Raw genomic sequence first — 19,751 nt, forward strand, 5'->3', positions numbered from 1 at the left:
TTTCAAAGACACTGCAAAGAGCAAAACCTTGTTCATTTTTCACATCATCTGTATGGTGAAATTTTAACTTTTGAACACAAATGTTATTTTAAGAGAAAAAAAAGTTTCTCTTTACTTGTTTTAATGTGGCTTCCTGAAGTTTTGAATACACATGTGGCTCTTGTTAGATGTATACTGGACAGCACTGCTCTTACTAATTCTGCCCAATTCCTGAATACATTTGATGATAGGTTTACAGTACTGGTTTTTTAAAAAGAATGACATTTTATAAGAACATACTGCTGGCATGTCCCTGATATGCCATCCAAATTTACTTTGAGTCTTAGTGAGCTGTAGGGCTCTAATTTTCTGCTTCCTTATGAGTACTTACATAATCAACTGTAACTTATCATATTTTTAGGGTATGAAATGCATATTCTATTAAGCTAAAAATAGGAAAGGCACCACTCATTCAAGGGTTAATTTAAGACTCCAGAAGAGGCAGCTTCACCATCTGGACCCAAACCAGAGTCAACCATGCAGGGCCAGACACACCTTCCTCTGGTGAGCCACAAGGGTGATGGTGAAAGTTACACCAAAATTTTCTTGTACTTCAAGGAAACAGCATTCACCAATTAACACAAAGGCTGTATACTTCCAAAGACACTCTTGTTACTCTGCTGTACAAAATTCAAAACGACTTAAGGAAGCATCAGAGTCCTCTGAGGCATTTTATTTTTATGTATTACATCCCTAGAAAAAGAATCCAAGGATTTTCCCTCCTGTATGTTTTCGTCTTGCTTCTTCATGGTCCATGATGCCAGCTGAGGTTGTCAGTACAATGAAACTATGGAAAGTTAAAAAAAAAAAGTTGGTAAGTTTTCCCTACGAACTATTCAACATCGAACTACTTTTGGTACAAAAAAATTCCAACATTCATCAGTGTTTAACATACGGTCCCAGACATAATGCAGCCTCCACAGGCTGGCAGTGCACAGGCATGACTCCTAGAGCCAAAGACTCCAGCGATACACACAGTCCTGGTCTCAGCTAACATGAGGCAATGCTACCTAAAAACAAAAACTGGACCTCCTCTAACTTCAGAATGTCACTGTCTGCTCTTAAGCAGACACACAGTTTAAAGCATTAAAGCACTGATATAACTTGACAGAATTGTTTCTGCCACTTACTGTGTGTATGATCACAGGCAAGCTATCATACAGTTACTTGGACAAAGGGCATCCCACCTGGCCTATCTCATGGGTTACTATGGGGTCAAGGTAAGACACAGAAAATGTATCAACTGAGAGGCATTAAAATTAGCATCCTAATTACAATCACAAAGGACTTGCCCATAACATTATACCTGTTATACAGTAACCATGAAGTGGGAGTAAATTCAACACCACCAAACGTAACTGGGTGTTTAAGTTCTTAACCACAAACAGACCAAATGCTTGGTGTGTCAGATCAGGTTTTAAACTGCTTTACCAGAAGTAAATCAGCTGATAATGTAACTTATAAGAGAACTACCATCTTTAAGAAATCAAGGCCATGAATCACCCAAAGCCTCACAGCTTTAAAGAAAATCCAGAATTTGAACTCAGTCTCTTAACCACAGATGAAGATTTTCAAACTGAGTTTGCCCAGAGGGCAATGGTTCAGAAGTCATTCTGGCCACAGGAGGGTATTCATAGAGAACATGTATGAACTATTTGCACTAAGCCAAAAGAGCAGACACTAAAGGGAACGCAATTCTGCTCTCAGCCAGCTTCAGCTCTCACACACCTCTCAGAAACTAAAACCTAACACATGAAGTGTGGCCACATAGGCGCTAACCCACGAGTCAAGCTGTTTGGGAATGGAGACTATTACTACTACTGTTATGTAAAAAATAAATAAGAAGCTCTGCATCACAGGCATCCACAGCATCAATTTTAAATGAAGAAAATCAACTCACCCAAACTGACGGGATGGGAGCAGGTTATTCTGCCATTTTTCTAGATCTTTGAGTTGCACATCAAATCTAGGGCTGATCACTCCACACTGTAAACAGAAACAGAAAACAGTGTTCACACTTCACTAATAACAAATAACACTAAAAAGCTTTTATAACGGAGCATGGAAGCCAACCAACTCAACATTACATGGGTAACTATTCTGTTCAATACTCTATGTAAGTTCAATTTGAAGAACAAGACTATGGCTACTTAGGAAAAAGCAAACTACTGGAAATATCAACAGAAGAGGCAGAACATAAGACAACACACGGTAGCCAGCAGTGCGCATCCCTACGGCCTGTGGCGCTGTCCTGGCACAAATGGCCAGATTTTAAAGAGCCGAGAGAGCAAGTCTCAGAGCTAAATAAGACAACCCTGCTCACATCTCTGTTCTACAAATCACTAGCACACTCACCAAGATGCCTTGCATGCTCAGTTGCTTCAGTCATATTCCACTCTTTGCGACCCTAATAGACCATTCTCCAGGCAAGAATACTGAAGTGGGCTGTCATGCCCTCCTCCAGGGGATCTTCCCCACCCAAGGACTGAATCTGCGTCTCTCACCTCTCCTGCATTGGCAGGCAGGTTCTTTACCACTAGTGTAGCCTGGGAAGACTCCAAAATGCTTAACAGTCAACTGAATGAGACTACAAGATTAGAACTTGATGAAGTCTCTGAGTAGTTACCCTTCCCACTTCCCTAGGCAGATCGAAACTGAAAATGGACCCATCAGGTCCAAGCGCCCCCAGGCAGGAAGCTCACTCAGCTTCTTTTTATCACATCATCCTGGGAGCTACTACTGTCACTTGACTATCAAGGGCAATCCCACATTGGATAGAAGCAACACAGGGATACCACGAGGGAAAACCCAAGCAAGCTAAAGTAAAGACAAAGCTTTCTGAGGCCTCTACACTACCACACTCGAGCTTTATGTATTCCAGTAGCAAAAAAAATCCCTCCTATTCAGCTAGTGTAAGTCCAGCATATCTGCTCTCCGCCGCCGCCAAGTCGCTTCAGTCGTGTCCGACTCTGCGACCCCACTGACTGCAGCCTACCAGGCTCCCCCGTCCCTGGGATTCTCCAGGCAAGAACACTGGAGTGGGTTGCCATTTCCTTCTCCAATGCATGAAAGTGGAAAGTCAAAGTGAAGTCACTCAGTCGTGTCTGACTCTTAGGGACCCCATGGACTGCAGCCTACCAGGCTCCTCCATCCATGGGATTTGCCAGGCAAGAGTACTGGAGTGGGGTGCCATTGCCTTCTCCTATATCTGCTCTCAAACCACATCAATCTAAGATATGATTAAGGCAAGAATTTTCTTAACCTAATCTTTAAACACTACCTGATTTCCCAGCCCCATTACATTTCCACAATAAGGTATATCCATCTCTTGCATGAAGGAAACTGAGGCAAGAATGTCTTACAAAGCAAGAAAACTGAAGTTAAGAGAAACCAAAAAATAATTCTGGCATTTGGCAGGGCCTGGATTTCAACTATCTATTAGCCAGGATTTTCCAAATAATTTAGTGTATCACAGAGTAAGGATGCCACAAGTGAGTTCCATTTGGTAAATACTCTGTTCAAACTTATTTCTTAAGCTATTATGTACAGTGAGTGTTCAAGAGAAACCTGGTACAGGGCACTTCTCAAACTTTTTTTTTTAATATCAAATCTTCTGCGGGACAGCTTTAAAATGTGCTATAAGCTATACACCAGAATTAGTCTTTCACTGTCCCTGAGCAGGACTCAGATTTCCTAATTCTCAGTTTCCTAATTCTTAAAAATAGAGGGGAAAATAAACACACCCTCTTCTACTTCAACACACTGTGAGGATCAGAGTGAGAAAAGTGAATTCAAATCCTTCCTTGGGATTGGAATCTAATGGTTACAATAAAATAAAACAAGACAGACCCAAAATGTCCTTCAAAAACTCTTCAAAGGCTTCATATCCAGTAATTTTCATCTGACATTAAGAATCTATCCACACCAGAAGCAAATTCACTACGTAAGAAAGCAGCTTTGTAACTAAACAACGGCAGGACTAGGGAATGACCTTATTAATCAGTCTGGCCCCTGCCACTAACCACTTTCTTGGCCCACCTGCCCTAGTGCTGGATTACAGGAACCTGCCTGCAATATAGGAGACCCAGGCTCAATCCCTGGGTTGGGAAGATACCCTGGAGAATCCCACTGACAGAGGAGCCTGGCGGGCTGTCATCTTTGGGGTTGCAAAGAGTTGGACACCACTGAGCGACTCACACTTTGGATTACAGGATCTCAGATCCCTTGCAAATCTGAAAGCTACAAATCTGACACAGAAAGCAAAGCAGCAACGATGAGACCCCCAACTGACTTACAGACTAATACCTAGCCCCCAAATTCATGCAATCCAAAGTCAAAAACATCAAACACATTCAGTAGATTATGCCTACAAACTGACAGGAAAAACAGACCTCACAAGTTATTTACACTAACAGGACTACTGGCCTTGAACCATCCAGGATTCAAAACCAGTACCACCAGTCTCAAGCCTCCACATCTCCCTTCAGATAACCTTATACTCCGAACACTAGGTCAACTGACAATTCTATCAGGAAGAAGTTACATAAAATTTAATGATTTTAATCAATTCTCATTCTTCTTAACCTAACTAGGTAAAGCAAGCACGACATTATCTGATTTTACAAAGGCAATATACCACCTTAGACCATTCTCAAGATTCTAAAATGTGAAAGATAGTCAATTCTTACCTTATTTAGCCTGCCTGTGAGGTTCACAACAATTTTCCCAGCCCTGTGATCATCAATGATTTCAAATTCGCCAATGTAACCTGTAGAACACAACTGACTGTATTAAAAAATAATTTTAAAATGAAGACAGTAATCCACCCTGCAATTTTAAAAGGGGGATACTTTCCTCCTTGCCTTTTCATACCTTCCCACTCCCAAAAGCTACCTAGTGTCCAGGACGTTCAACAATCCTTTACATCCCATGCAGCTCTGAGAAGAGCTCAGGGTCCTTTCAATGACATGTTGTGGGGTGATGTTATTATCAAGAAAGGCCATTTTAGCTGCCAAACACCTGAACAGTCACAAACCTCCTCCTTTCAACAGTCCTATCCCACTCAGCATTTCTTAAACAGCATCACTTCTCCAGGACTACCCTGTCCACAGCCCAAGTCAACTGCATTAGTTACCATGTCTGACTGCCACTTTGTTCCCCATTTTCCCTTTCCAGGCCTCTCTCCACAGTTAAATTTCTACAGGACCCATTCCATAGCATGTTTATCCCAAAACATAAAACAGCAAGACACTTACCATGCTTCATCATCACTGTTAGAAACCTGACGATGACTTTGGAGCACGGCCTAATAAGGACCTGGCGTTTGCCTCTCTTTTCGGCATTGTTGATACTCTTGAGAGCATCGGCCAGGACATTCATGCGCACCATTCTGGCTGTTCAGGGAAGACAAAACAGGCGTTTTACCGGCACTGCCATTACCAGGCACCCTATCATTTCCCTACAAACACATCCTTTCCTTTCTGCCTCAATCATGTGGAAGCTTCCCCATTTCTAAGCAGACTGGTTCCCCGGTAACCCCAGAAGGATGTCAACTACTAAAATAAAAACACCAGCCATGGTAGGTGTTATTCGAAATGGCAGTTAGTACTCAAACTTGTGGAATTCGGCAGCATCTGTACTATTAACACGGTCCTTTAAACCTACTAACTCAGTGTCAGACTTTTCCCAATAACCCAAAGATACTACTCAACTTTCACCTAACACTCAGAACTGCTGCATTAACATAACATGTCCGTCCCTGTGCCATCTAAAACTATGCCCAACGGCAAGTACCGAAGTAATAAACTGAAACATTTCACATGTATCACCAGACGGGTCTCTTACCTCAAAGGGCACAAACTTCATCTAATAAAGTTTTGAAAGTTAGGAACAGAGGCATGTCTCAAACCACGACAGCAGGACGCCAACCTACTTCCTCCAGCTCAAGTGTCTTGAGAGGAAACCAGACTCGTTCCCAGCAAACGGCCACCACAGGCAGGATGCAGTTTCCCCTCCCGACGGTCCTCATCTCCCAAGCTCCCGGCGCACCCAAAGTAATGGGAAGCTGCACGGCCCACCAATTCCATGGCCCCCCGGTGCTTCTCAGAGCCAACGAGCTGCTTCAACCACTAACGGGAGGTCCTGGCGCCGCCGAAAGATTCGGAGCTGCCGCCCCCCCGGAACGGTCCAAAGCTCCCTGTTCCCAAGGGCGGCGGCCTGCGTCCCAGAGGCCGGGCTCTCCGGGGTTCAAAGCATGGGATAGCTCGGCATGACTCTCCCCTCTGCCTGCCCAGACCCTCGAAAGGCTAGCATCTCCGGCCTAAGAGGCCTCCAACATCCTCGCAGGACACGGAGCGCGAATCCCACACCACAGGATGGCACCGATAACCGACGGATGATATTGGATAGCTCAGAGAGAGATACTCACCGGCACGGAAAGATGGCGGAAAGAGGATGGGAGGGGCGAGCGCACGGAATTATGGGTTACGGGTCGGGCTATCGCGAGACTTTTAAAGCCCCGCCAAAAACAAAGAAAAAAGGATTGCCTACTGGAAGGAGGCGGGTGAAGGGGCGGAGCCTCCCGCGGGGTAGGTAGCAGAGAGTCGATGGAATCGAACATCCCCGGCGCGGCATAGGGCAGACAGCTGGCAAGAAGTGGGGCATTTGCGTAGTTTTGAACTCCTTTCTAGCAGCTAATCGGTAAAAACGAAAAGCTGACGAGGGCCTAGATATTTACTGATTTTTATTGCAGTAACTGTTGACTATTTAGAAAGAATTTTGATACGTGCGTATTTACAGTATCTCTGGAAGGACCCACAAGAAATCGGCAATTGCCTCTGAGAAGGGCGTTAGAAACTGGGATGGGAGTCATGCTTTTCTCCCTATTTTTGTTGCTTAGTCGCTAAGTCGTATCGGACTCTTTGTGACTCTATGGATTGTAGCCGGCAAGGCTCCTTTGTTCATGGGATTTCCCAGGCAAAGATGGGTGAGTTGCCATTTCCTTCTCCAGGGGATCTTTCCCATCCGGGAATCGAACATGGGTTTCCTGCGTTGGCGACTTCTTTACCACTGAGCCACCAGGGTAGAGCTTTCTCCCTGTACAATTTCTGTTTTTTGAAATTTGTTTATACTTTTTCAAAACAGTAAAAAATATTTTTCTTAATCGATGCTTCTTTTTTGACGCTGTTTTTTTGGGCTTCAAAATCACTGCAGATGGTGATTGCAGCCATGAAATTAAAAGATGCTTACTCCTTGGAAGGAAAGTTATGACCAACCTAGATAGCATATTCAAAAGCAGAGACATTACTTTACCAACAAAGGTTCGTCTAGTCAAGGCTATGGTTTTTCCAGTGGTCATGTATGGATGTGAGAGTTGGACTGTGAAGAAGGCTGAGCGCCGAAGAATTGATGCTTTTGAACTGTGGTGTTGGAGAAGACTCTTGAGAGTCCCTTGGACTGCAAGGAGATCCAACCAGTCCATCCTAAACATCAGTCCTGAGTGTTCATTGGAAGGACTGATGCTAAAGCTGAAACTCCAATACTTTGGCCACCTCATGCGAAAAAGACTCTGATGCTGGGAGGGATTGGGGGCAGGAGGAGAAGGGGATGACAGAGGATGAGATGGCTGGATGGCATCACCGACTCGATGGACGTGAGTTTGAGTGAACTCCGAGAGTTGGTGATGGACAGGGAGGCCTGGCGGGTGCTGCAATTCATGGGTTCGCAAAGAGTCGGACAGGACTGAGCGACTGAACTGAAGTATTAGAAATTATTTACTGGAGTTCCAGACTTTTCTTTTAAGTTCTGAAATACAGACACAGTTGCAAAGAAAGCCACAAATCTTTAGAAATAAACGCTCGGCCTCTTAAAGTTTGTTGCAAGGGTCAGATGACATAATGGTGACAAAGGGCTCGCAAAATCTCTGGCACGCGTTAAATAAATGCTCAGCAGTTACTGCTCGAGGTCCGGCTGCCTGGGAGACAGGGAATTCTGGCTCCGCCCTCTCTGGAGCTGAGTGACCTTAGGCTAAGCTTCTGCTCAGGACTTAACTTCCTCACCGCTTTCACCCTTACCCTCCCTTCTTACCCTTCCCTGTATTTTCCACCCCCTTCCCTGTGTTTCCCACAAGGCTGCCAGAATGATCATTTTAAAACTTGACAGACCTCGGACTCTCCAAGGATTCCTGTCAGTAAAATCCAGATTCCTTACAAAAACTTAAAAAGTCCTTCTTGTAATATCTGCCTCCTTACATAGGAACACCATCTCCCAGCCATCTCCCTTGCTGACTTTTCTTCAGATACTCCAAGCACACTCTGCCTCAGGGCCTTTGCATTTGCTTTTCCCTTTAACTTTTCCTCCCCCAGTTTGTCAGGTCTCTGTTCAATCACACAGCGTCCTCCTCATCCTCCCTGCCTCCCAATCTCATTGCCCTGTTTAACTCTTCTCCATAGGGTTTACCGCTTGAGATTTTGGAAGTGTATTTACTGTCTCCGTTAAGCAGGCAGGGATATGGTTGGCTTTGTTCACCACTGTACCCACAGCTTCTAGATAAGTTAACTCCACATGGTAGGTCCCTAATACATGTGTAATGAATAAATGAATGGGCAAATCAGTTTCCCCGTCTGTAAAAGGGAATGATATACTAACTACTCGAAGTTGCTGTTAAGATAAATGAAATAATCCAGATAAAAGACCAGCATTTGTTATTAGCATCACAGCCCACCTCACCCACCGTCACCACTTCTCAAATCCTAAGTGAACCTTGAGGAGTGCCAAGCTCCCAACATAGGCATTGGCTTTTCTAAGAAATATTTCCTTTAAAAACTGGTTGCCTGAATGCAAGATGTTGACTAAAACTGTGGTACTCAACTTGAGGGACTTAGCAACAGTGGGGAGTTAATAAACCCACTTTCCTTCAAGAGCCTCCATCAATAGAAAACTAGCACCACTCAACCTCTGTTTATACACTTCATTCATTCTTTCATCCCTTCATTCAGCAAACATCTAATGAGTGCCTATCATATGCCAGTTGTAGCACGACAAACATCAGTTCCAGGCCTTAAGAGGTGCAGATCCCAGCAGAGACAAATCTCTAAATAACAGTACCAGGCAGTGTGCTGTTTCCATGCCAATATGAAGCACGTGGGAACGGAGAGGTGGCCTGCGAAGTTGCTAAAGCTTTGCCAGGAGGAAGTGCCATTTAATCTGTCTGAAGGCTTCTAACAGCTAATTCCTAACTGCCACTAAGCAGTTAATCCTGTAGATTAACTCTGAATCCTCAAAACACATGGAGTTACATAATGCCCCTTTGAGATCTGTATTATCTCCACCTCACAAATGAGGAAGCAAACTAAATTCAGGCTTAACTCAGTCTTAAAATTTTGCTGTAAGTTAAAAAGTCAAAGACAGTGGTCATATATAAATTACTTGTGGGGTTTTATTCCCAAACATTAGGAAGGGTGTGTGGCCTATGGGTTTTTGAGTGGCTCTAAGAGCTAGGGGCTTCCCTCATAGCTCAGTTGGTATAGAATCCGTCTGCAATGCAGAAGACCTGGGTTTGATCCCTGGGTTGGGAAGATCCTTTGGAGAAGGGAACAGCTACCCACTCCAGTATTCTGGCCTGTATAGTCCATGGGATCACAAACAGTCGGACACAGCTGAGCGACTTTCACTTTCACTTTGAAGAGCTAGGAGGGCATATAAGGCATATAAAGATATCCAGAAATCTTGGAATGGTTGGGACTGGGGGAAGGGGAGAGGAGTGGAAATGGAGCAGAAGACTGTGTATAGATCGCCTCTTGACATCCTGTTAATTCTGGAATAACTCTGCTAGAGGTGGTGCAAAGAACTCAAAAGTCGACTTGTGCTGTGGCCAGAGCTGGCACAGTAGTATCCAAGCTGGCCTGGAGACTCATCACAGCTGCGCGTGGCTGCATTCCAGAGCACTGAGTGACCAAGAGACCTATGGTGACTAGGTAGAAACTTCCCTTTTCTGGACATCAAGCCTCCAGGAGGCTTCAAGGAAGGATCCATACATTTGGCAGGTAGGGAAAGCAAGAGGTTTGACACTGAATCTGTTCCCAGTACCCACAAAGGATAGTGAGACCCAGTGATAAAATACCCAATTTGGGCTCTATTTTAAAAAAACTCTAAGTACAAACAAATGTTACTGGGCACGTCAGGTACAAAATTCTGAGCTAGGTCCTAGGGTAGAGGTGTGTGGCCCTCTCTCCTGCATCCTTCTGCTGCCTGACCTCCCAGCCACACCCTCACATACCACTTTTGGCCATCATTTATTCATTTTACCTCCTTTTCCATCTAGGGTGGTGCCTAGATGTTTACTGAAAGAATTTAAACCTTTTAGTTCATTCTGTTCTTAAGGGACCTTCCCAACGCAGGGATGGCTTCTCCAGCATCTCCTGCATTTGCAGGTTCTTTACCACTGCGCCTCCTGGGAAATCCAAAGAGCCCGCTACAGCAGTGGAATGATCACCCAGGGTAGTTCATTAACTGGGTATGTAAATCCAATCATGGAAACACTTATTGGTTAAGCTATAAAGAAAGGACACAAGGAGGGATTCCAGCTTTTTTATTTATTCCCCTTTTAACAAAGTAGAAGAAATAATACAGGATTAAAACTGCAAAAGTAGTTAATTGGTAGAACACACATTCACACAAAAAATCTGGATAGGAAGACAAGCTTATATACAATGAGGAAACACACGTAAATTATGGTAGTTTGTAGGTTGTATACGAAACATTTAAAAAGTCAAACATGCTACACGGTGCCACTGTTTACAGCAATATTGAAGGGGAGAAAATAACACTAATTTAGGGACTGATATACCACAAGGTCCAGGTTTCACAGCATCAGTGCAATAAATTCACAAAACTATATTACAACTAGTTAATCAGTTTAAGAATTGTTCCCAAGTATATCACATTTCCAGCCCTCAGAGGTCCATTCCTACAGATTTCAACTACTCCATCTATGGGGACCAAAAGCAGCCAGTGTTACCATAAAAGGAGACTCTTGAGACTTATCTTTAAAGGCTTATTCTGGTCTTGAAAAATTGGTAGGATAAGGCTATTTTCTACTGAAATGAATCTTGACTCAACACAGGAAGACTTTTGTCCTTTATTGGCTGGTCTTGGAGTGAAGATCATGGACGTGACTCTTAACCTATTATGGACTTTAGTTCCAATTAACTGAAAGTCTGAAATTAAAAGTCCTAACTACCAACTTGTGTAAGCCTGCTACTAAAAAGCGTTTAAGGACGTACTAACTTCAAGTTTAAGTGCAAGGGAACAAGAGTTCTAAAAGTTCCTGCCAGATTCCCCATTTGGGAGGAAGGAAACATTTAGGAAACACTGAGTTTCCTACAAACTGCTAAATTCTGCACAAGGGAGAAAACACACGCTAAGGCATGAAATTAGCTTCATCTTATTCCATGAGGCTTCTGCTCCCACACTATCGAAACAGAATGAGGAATGAATCTCAATTGGTCTGTTCATCAGAAGTGGTAAACTTGGTCTATACTCATGAAGCCAGTTTTTTAAGCAGACCATGGAAGCAGACGATAGAATAAGCTTCCTGAAGTCACAGACCACTATCCTGTATCCAGCTAAAAAAAAGATCAACTTGAACAGTTACCCCGAGTCACTGTTAACTGTACTAAAGGGTGAAGTTCACCACTATTTTATTTTAAAAGTAAGAGTTCAGTTAACCCTGGGTGACAAAAAACCAAGATGAGGAACTGAAGAAAGAGTTGTCCATATAAGGCCAGCTGCTAAGAACACACCCATGAAGACACTGGGCATAAAGCCTTGCTTAGCAAGTCAGAATGTGTACTAAGGGCAGAGTGAGGGACAGCAGAGAGCTACTTCTGTAACATTTTAGTATCCAAACAGCATAACAGACACTGTTCCCAAGGACAATGTATACTCCATTAATCACACTGAATAAAGCAAATGCTTTATTCATTTTTCTTTTCTTTTTGTTTGAGAAGCTTGTTTATCTCTCTTTTGGCCATTCCAATGTACTTCGAAATGATCCCATGTTGGTTCAGTCCAGGAAGCAAAAGTAAGAAAGTCACTTAAAGGAAAAAAAAAAAGTTACAGAGGCAACAATTAACTTTCTAAAGACTACAACATTTTACAGAAGCTAGTTCCTCAGACTAAGACACACTCTAATGAGAAGAAGCAACATGATACCCATTATTCCCGATGACAATTATCCCTAGAAGCGTCTGCTCTCACACCTCCCAACCTCAGGTAACACACACTGCCTATTTTTACCTTGTGCACAATACTTTCTACCTTGGTTATCGATTCTTTGTCTTACTTCTGATAAGACCACAAACTCATTGAAAACAAGGACCCAGCTTTTAGTCATCTTTCTATGTTCACACAGTTCCTTAATCACTGCCTCGAACTCAGTAAGCAGGAACATACTGTTTACCAAATTCCAGTTAAACTGGCTAGGACATGCCTGCAGTCCTTCCCCAGAGACTTACCTATCAGGTAGGTGAGAAGGAGGTTGTGGACTTGCTGTCCCACCCAAGCAACCGCAGCAAGAGAAATGATCATGGTCATGAAGTACTAATAATGAAAATAACAAGAACTTATCAACTCCTCGGAACAGACTAAGAACTGAAACTTTAGGAGGTTGTTTCAAAGGTTGGAAAATAACTCAGTTTTTACTCTCATTTTTCTTTTAAAATATTTAGCATCTATGTATTATATAAAACCTACAGAAAACTCCCTAGGTCTACTTTATAGAATTTAGATACATTCTCTCCTAGAATAACTATTTCTATATGTAAATTAAGTAGTTTATAATATAAATTACACTACTTTCGCAATTCATAACTTCACATAGTAACCTCAAGTGAAACTAAGAGAAAAGAGATGTATCTTTTATATTTATTTCAGTAAGTAAAAAGAACCAGAAAAAATTCATTCTACAATGAAAAATTAAATGCAAAATGTAAATCTAACTTTCAGTATAACTGATACAGATAAATATTTATGCATGTACTCAGAGGAGTTAAACCAACACACAATGATAAACATCCAACTACAACTAGAGTAAAAAAGAAAGGCTTTAGACTATGATGAAGTAAAATCTGACACAATCTTAAAATGTTGCTCTACTTAAATAAGTCAAAACCAAAAAAGTACCATTTTAGGCTTTTCTTCCTTTAGTGTAAAGAGGCGTTTCCACCAGCCCACAGCTCTGCGTCGAGTTTTTACTAGATTGCTGCAAATTTCATGGAATCTTTGCTGTTGCTCGGTGGTCCTAGAAAAAGAATTTTCCTCTTTACTATAGACAAATCTAAATATTAAACAGAAGTATACCATCCTCTCAAATTTCAAAAGCTACTTTCCAAAGAAAATCTAAAGAAAACAATGCATATTATCTCATTAAAAAAAAAAAAGCGCTCTTGAACCATTAAGACTCTTTGGGGAATTCCTTTTTGGTCCAGTGGTTTAGGACTCCAAGCTCTAACTTCTGAGGGCCCAGGTGCAATCCCTGGTCAGGGAACTAAATCCCACAGCTGTGCAGCATGGCCAAAAAGCAGACAAAAGACAGAAACAAAAAAAAACCCCCAAACTTCCTATATCATTTGGCAGATCCCAGTGAATCCTGAGTTGTGGCCACCAGAGTCCCACGATTTTGAGGAGGATGTGACATTTCTACCAAACAGTAACTACTGGCATTCAAAGTACCTCAACTGGGCTTCATACATTTGATGCCAAGGCAGCCACGAACAGTTCAGATCCAATCACAAATCACAAACAAAACAGCAATAAGAATAAATACAAAAAGATACTCCAAAAAAGTCTGTTTTCATTTATAATGTATTTTAGGTTCTGGTTTTTTTTTATAATTTTGTCTTTGTACTGTCTTTGCCACACAGACACAATGGCTGATATAAAAAGCAAGCCCTCTGCTGGGGTGTGTTGCTCTCTCTCCGCTAGTCCTTGTCCTTGTACATCTGCAGTGACAGATACAGCGGAAGGCCTTCTGCGGAGCCCTGGGACTTCTTGTAAGCAGACATTCATATGCTGCCCACAGTCAAGGCTGCCCTGTGGCTACGCGACAGTGTTCTTCCTTCCTCATAAAGGTCAAAAAACAAAACTGCGCCAGTGATAACGTACCAACTACCAAGAAACTTCATGTGTTTACTTCTGAAATTTTTTCTCCAGGATTTAAGGATTAGCAGATTAGAATGTTATCTGGCTAATAAAATCAGGGTATGACGTTGAGTCTGTTAAATTGTTACACTGCATAGTCACAAACTTGCCCCCAGGGACTCGGTGGTCCAGTGGTTAAGACTCTGAGCTCCCAAATGCAGGGGGCCCAGGTTTGATCCCTGGTCAGCAAACTAGATCCCGCATGCCACAACAAAGAGTGGGCACAGCCAAATAAATTAAAAATAAAGTTTAAACATTAAAAAAAAAAAAGAATTTGGCTCCCAAACAGCAGCATAATTTATTACTGCACATGAAAAACAATTCAGAGGGCATTTCCTAACACTAACCGTTCTGATATGATAGAAACATGTTTATACAAACAAACATGCTTACTTATCCCATAATTCAAGCAATTCCTACATTTAAAATTATTTTTACAGAATTATTTTTATCATTTGTTATTATCAGGAGAACAAAAAACTATAGGCACAAGTAGACTACTAATCAAATTAAAATAAACAACCAAGGAAGAAAAACATCCAGGAGAAAAACAATCCCATTCCTCTATCTAGTTTTGTTCACTATTTGGATCAAAAGTGAGAAATCCAACATTCCAGAGGAAAGTTAAGCAATTACTTTAATAGGATCCGAAGCCACTTAACCTTATCTTGGGAACCCATAAGTAACTCGTACAAAGAATGGTATAAATGAAATAAACAACCCACTTCTGTATAAGCTTGAATCTATTCTTAAGCACTTTTGCTAACCATACTGCACTCCCTCAATGTCTCAGCCTGAAACACAAGATCAATCTTAAAAATCAAAATACTTCACAGCACCCAGAAGAGTACACCTAACATAAAAGTAGACATTCAATAAACAGTTGCTAAATGAACAGGCAAAAAAAAAAAAAAAAACAACTATGTTTACTGTTTTCAATTATTCATGTTATTTATGAAATTAGTATTATCTTAAATATCGATGGTAAAAAATGTAAAGCAGACATACTACTTTTATGGAAAGCTCATTATGAATTCAATCGCTGAGAAATCATTACCGAAAAAAGCCTCACTTCAATACAAAGGTCTAGAAAGAAAAAAGTCAAAATAAATGCTAGAGTCTAAAAGAACTATGGAGATATAAGTACTGGAAATTCATGATTTATATGTGAATCAGCTAAGAAATTCTTTACATCAAACAATAAGTCTAATCCCTAGCTATCTGTTAATTAAGGCAGTTCTCTGTAATTACAGCACCCTAGTCACAGTTATCAGGTTCTCAGAAATTTGAATGCCACATCATTATGCCACCTACCATTTATTGGAGCCAAAAATTCTAGGTGCTAGAATGGGAACAAGGTAGTCAGCCAAGCACAAAAACATAACAAAACAGGAAACACCAGATAGAACAGATGGATCTAGATAGTAGATAGTCCTGTTTAAAAAAAAAAAAAGTAACAAAGGTTAGAAAAATATGGTCTTTATTAGTGCTAGCTGAAGATGTTTATTCAGTCAGTCCTCTGGTTCTTAAAAGATGTTATCTGCCCTTCCTATTCTCATTTTCTCACAAGTGGTTTTCCGGAAGTTTTGTGACATGATGACATCCCAGGCATAACAGTTAATGTAAACATCAAGAGGCAAAAGCCCTTTGGGGTCCTCGGCACCTTCTTGGAGTATAAACAGTCCTAGGTTTGAGCCACAGATTTATTTCACTGCACTGGTTACTGAGTTTACATAGTACTATGGATTCTGAAAACCAGGCAGATGGCTCTAAGGAAAGGCATTTTTTACAGATTTTAAAATTACAAGACTTCAGGCACTTCCATAAATGAAACCTGAACCATTATTAGTAACAAGCATAAATCTATTGTAATTTAATAGCTCACTTACAGAAACACCAAAGAAACCACACCCATGATGGCAGGTGGAAACCAGGCTCTTTCCCATCGGAGGACTTTATCTGCCATCAGCATCACTTCTCCCCATCCTTGCAGCTGCTCTTCCAGACTTGCAGTCTCTGCAGCCTACATATGAGCAACATTTAAAGCAATCATTTTACTAATGTCAACATTTCTGTAACTCCTAGAGATACCAAAGTCAGAAATCAATGGGGGGAAAATTATCATGTAACGGTCACTTTCCAAGCCCAAGCACTGGGGTTATGTAACACAATCCTTATAAGACTCCTTAAGATAGGGATAATCAGACCCCTTTACAATTAAAGTGAGTTCAGAATGGTTATTTTCCCAAAGCCATGCACTGCTAGCTGCAGGCTTCCCTGGTGGCTCAGACAGTAAATCATCTGTCTACAATGCGGGAGACCTGGGTTCGATCCCTGGGTCGGGAAGATTCCCTGGAGAAGGAAATGGCAACCCACTCCAGTACTCTTGCCTAGAAAATCCCATGGATGGAGTAGCCTGGTGCAGGCTACTCCGTCCATGGGATCCCAAAGAGTTGGACACGACTGAGCGACTTCCCTTCACTAGGCACTGCTAAGTGGCACTGCCCCAAGTATAAAATAAGATCACCTGAGGTTTGCTCATTTCAGGTTGTTACAATCGATCTCTTCTTTTATTATTTCATTGATTTAACCCCCTACTCCTGAATACATGAGGAAAGCCTCTCCCTGAACAGCATTCAATTTCCAAAATAGCTCTTTGTGTACTGGAATAATCTATATATTGGCATCACTTGCACAACTAAGGAAAACTACTGTGCTTTCACCGAATTATAAATGACTTATTAATATTAACCCCAATATATCTCAATAAAACGCTCCTTACACTTATCAGGATGCTTTGGTTAGATGTCAAATTTCTCTGCAAATCTGACAATCAGCTGCAAGTAGACTTCTCAGATGAGCTAAGTAGACTTCTCAGATGAGCTACTGTGGCAAAAAACCTTTAAGTTGATTTTGTTGTTGTTTGGTTGGTTTTTTCCTTGCATGTAAGCTAAGTTTCGGAGAAGGCAATGGCACCCCACTCCAGTAGTACTCTTGCCTGGAAACTCCCATGGACGGAAGAGCCTGCTAGGCTGCAGTCCATGGGGTTGCAAAGAGTCGGACATGACTGAGCGACTTCACTTTCACTTTTCACTCTCATGCATTGGAGAAGGAAATGGCAACCCACTCCAGTGTTCTTGCCTGGAGAATCCCAGGGATGGGGGAGCCTGGTAGGCTGCAGTCCGTGGGGTCGCACAGAGTCGGGCATGACTCAAGTGACTCAGCAGCAAGCTAAGTTTTGCAAGAGTCGAGAAAGAAAAAAAACTAGAAAAATCCATATTTCCTTAAAAGAGTACCATGTGACAGAAACTCTGTTAAATATTTTATATATTTATACTTTAAGGTGTAAGTATATATATTTTATATACTTATATACATAAATATTTTCTATACTTACACCTCCCAACAAGCTGAAAGGAAGGTATCCTTACTATTCTCATTCTACAGATAAGGAAACTGAGACACACAGAGGTTTACAGATCTGAATGCAGCAAAGCCAAGGCCAAAGGTCTTGTTCTCATTAAATTAAATCACACTGCGAAGAGTCGGACACGATTCAGCGACTTCACTTTCACTTTTCACTTTCATCCATTGGAGAAGGAAATGGCAACCCACTCCAGCGTTCTTGCCTGGAGAATCCCAGGGACGGGGGAGCCTGGTGGGCTGCCGTCTATAGGGTCGCACACAGTCGGACACGACTAAAGCGACTCATGGCCAAGATCAGTTGTTTCAATAGCTGTTCGATCTTGGGTGGGTGTGTATGTGTGTGTGTGTGTGTGTGTGTCTGTGCAAAAAGCAGACCAGCTCGAGGCCAAGACCAGTTATTTCAATAGCTATTCGATCTTGGGTGGGTGGGTGGGGGTGGGGGGGTTTGTGTGTTGGGGCTAACTAGGCTAACCATAGAAAAGGGGCAAAGGTCATGCATATTTAAAAGTCAACACAAAATGAAAATCACCACAATCAAAACTGCCCAATAAAATAATTTGATTCGTTAGAACCTGGGCTCTTGGAAAATCAAACGCCAAAATTTAATTATTCTGTTTCTCTATTCACTGTGGTGATGGTGTGTGGCTTGTCTTTTCCTGGGGAAAGGCCATGGAGAAGATGGACAGATTTCTCTCGCTTTTTGTCTAGATCCTGCGGTGAGATTCGGGCTGAGGTTATAATTGTCTGCCTTTGATACAAGCTCACTGCAGTTCCCTTCGACCCCTGCTTACTCTAAAATCGTCCTGTGACACCCCCTCCCAGACTTAAAAGTTCCAGACAAACGCCAGGAACCTCCCATTGTCTTCCAGCTGGATCCCACCTCCATTTTCCAGCCATGAGCTTGAAGCCTCCTTGCCGTTTTAAGCCGTGCCAGGCTCTAACAGAAACGCTCGGGAAGAGCCCTTTGACCCTCCACTCCTGCCCAATCATTAGGATAAAGGGCGAAGGGACATTCTGATTAAGATCAAGAAGGGGGAGACACAGATACGGCTGGAGTCTGGGCCCCCAAAGCGCTCGACAGGCCCCTCGAGGCCCTCTAACACTGACTGCAACCCAGACTGGTCACAGCCCCCTTCTCCAGCTTCCTCCTCAACCTCTATTCGCAGTGAATGATCAAGCGCCCTCTTCGCTCCATCGCGCACCTTCCCCAAGGGGGTGTTAGGAGTCGCCACGACTAGTCACTACCAAGCAGAGGCTAACCAAGAAGCCAAAAGGGCAAGCGTCATCGCCTACACCCGGAAAGGGAGAGGAGGGCCGGGCCCGCCGCGGGTGATAAGAACAAGGCCGCAGCTCAGTCCCACGGAGCACACCGAAGTCCGGAGGCTCCGCTCTGTCGTCTGGCGACTAGGCGCTGGGACTCACCAGCAGATTGGTGCTGCGATTATCTCCTTCCGCCATAGTTCTCGACGTGCCGTATCAGCGAGAACAGGACGCCACCAAATCAAATCCTCCGCAGACTCCCTCGCCGCACCCCTAGCGCGAGGATACGCCCCGCAGCCCGCTTATATAGGCCGGCGGCCTTTCCCGACAAACCCTGCGAAGCTCGTTCTTCATTGGGCAAATCGAGATCAAGCTTGAGCAGACCGGACCAACCGCTGTCCAGCGCATGACTTGAAACCGAGGTCAAAGGAAAGTGAGACCTCGCCGGGGCTCCGGGGGCGGGGCCATGGGGTGGCCAATCAGCGCCCAGTAGGTGGGAGACGCCCCGCCCAGGCCCCTCCTAAGCGGTTCAACGGCCGCTGCCGGGGGCCAGGCCTGGCTTCAGTATTCCCGAGGCGGGCCGCCAGATGGCTCTCGGACGATCTTCCAGTAGACTTCAAAGCAGCTAAGCACAGCTCTCTGGAATTGAGTCCTTAAGGAAATACGCCATGCAGTAATCAGGCGGAGGGCAGAGATGGGCATGTGACAGTAACCTCCTTAAGGGGGCGGGCTGGGATCTTCTACCAGATCCAGCGGGTGGCCCTGGGCCCGGCTGTGCCCCGAGTTGGACCCGCATTTCTTCTAATCCCTGCTTTGGCAGCCCTCGT

At 43.1% G+C, this 19,751-nt stretch overlaps 2 protein-coding genes across 4 annotated transcripts; both read right to left on the bottom strand.

The window, feature by feature from the left end:
* Window positions 1-629: 629 nt before the first annotated feature.
* RPS15A (ribosomal protein S15a) lies at window positions 630-7,903 on the bottom strand. 2 transcript variants are annotated; one of them, XM_061401253.1, is made up of 4 exons: window positions 5,295-5,456; window positions 4,728-4,807; window positions 1,940-2,025; window positions 630-826 (listed from the first exon to the last, which is right to left on the bottom strand). In XM_061401253.1, exons 1-4 carry the CDS (start codon window positions 5,425-5,427, stop codon window positions 733-735), a joined length of 393 nt encoding a protein of 130 aa, XP_061257237.1. In that variant the 5' UTR covers window positions 5,428-5,456; the 3' UTR covers window positions 630-732. The 2 variants fall into 2 exon arrangements, with proteins under 2 accessions (XP_061257237.1, XP_061257238.1); XM_061401254.1 differs by lacking the exons at window positions 4,728-4,807; window positions 5,295-5,456 and adding an exon at window positions 6,467-7,903.
* A 2,709-nt stretch (window positions 7,904-10,612) lies between these two features.
* ARL6IP1 (ADP ribosylation factor like GTPase 6 interacting protein 1) lies at window positions 10,613-19,371 on the bottom strand. 2 transcript variants are annotated; one of them, XM_061401251.1, is made up of 6 exons: window positions 19,087-19,371; window positions 16,128-16,261; window positions 15,553-15,672; window positions 13,222-13,339; window positions 12,555-12,639; window positions 10,613-12,133 (listed from the first exon to the last, which is right to left on the bottom strand). In XM_061401251.1, the coding sequence occupies exons 1-6, from the start codon at window positions 19,120-19,122 to the stop codon at window positions 12,015-12,017; spliced, it is 612 nt and encodes a 203-aa protein (XP_061257235.1). In that variant the 5' UTR covers window positions 19,123-19,371; the 3' UTR covers window positions 10,613-12,014. The 2 variants fall into 2 exon arrangements, with proteins under 2 accessions (XP_061257235.1, XP_061257236.1); XM_061401252.1 differs by lacking the exon at window positions 15,553-15,672 and having other exon boundaries at window positions 19,087-19,226.
* Window positions 19,372-19,751: the final 380 nt, after the last annotated feature.

The sequence above is a fragment of the Bos javanicus genome, chromosome 25, assembly GCF_032452875.1.
Source record: "Bos javanicus breed banteng chromosome 25, ARS-OSU_banteng_1.0, whole genome shotgun sequence".
In the NCBI taxonomy this organism is placed as follows: Eukaryota; Metazoa; Chordata; class Mammalia; order Artiodactyla; family Bovidae; genus Bos; species Bos javanicus.

What these genes read in the sequence shown, in the direction of transcription:
- RPS15A (XM_061401253.1), bottom strand. Translation starts at nt 5,427, where the DNA reads ATGGTGCGCATGAATGTCCTGGCCGATGCTCTCAAGAGTATCAACAAT. An exon ending in AACAGTGATGATGAAGCATG is followed by an intron (nt 4,808 to 5,294) that starts GTAAGTGTCTTG and finishes TGTGTTCTACAG; the next exon opens with GTTACATTGGCGAATTTGAA. An exon ending in CTCCCATCCCGTCAGTTTGG is followed by an intron (nt 827 to 1,939) that starts GTGAGTTGATTT and finishes AACTTTCCATAG; the next exon opens with TTTCATTGTACTGACAACCT.
- ARL6IP1 (XM_061401251.1), bottom strand. Translation starts at nt 19,122, where the DNA reads ATGGCGGAAGGAGATAATCGCAGCACCAATCTGCTG. An exon ending in AGGAAGAAAAGCCTAAAATG is followed by an intron (nt 12,640 to 13,221) that starts GTACTTTTTTGG and finishes TTTCATTATTAG; the next exon opens with TACTTCATGACCATGATCAT. An exon ending in CCTTCTCACCTACCTGATAG is followed by an intron (nt 12,134 to 12,554) that starts GTAAGTCTCTGG and finishes TTTTCCTTTAAG; the next exon opens with TGACTTTCTTACTTTTGCTT.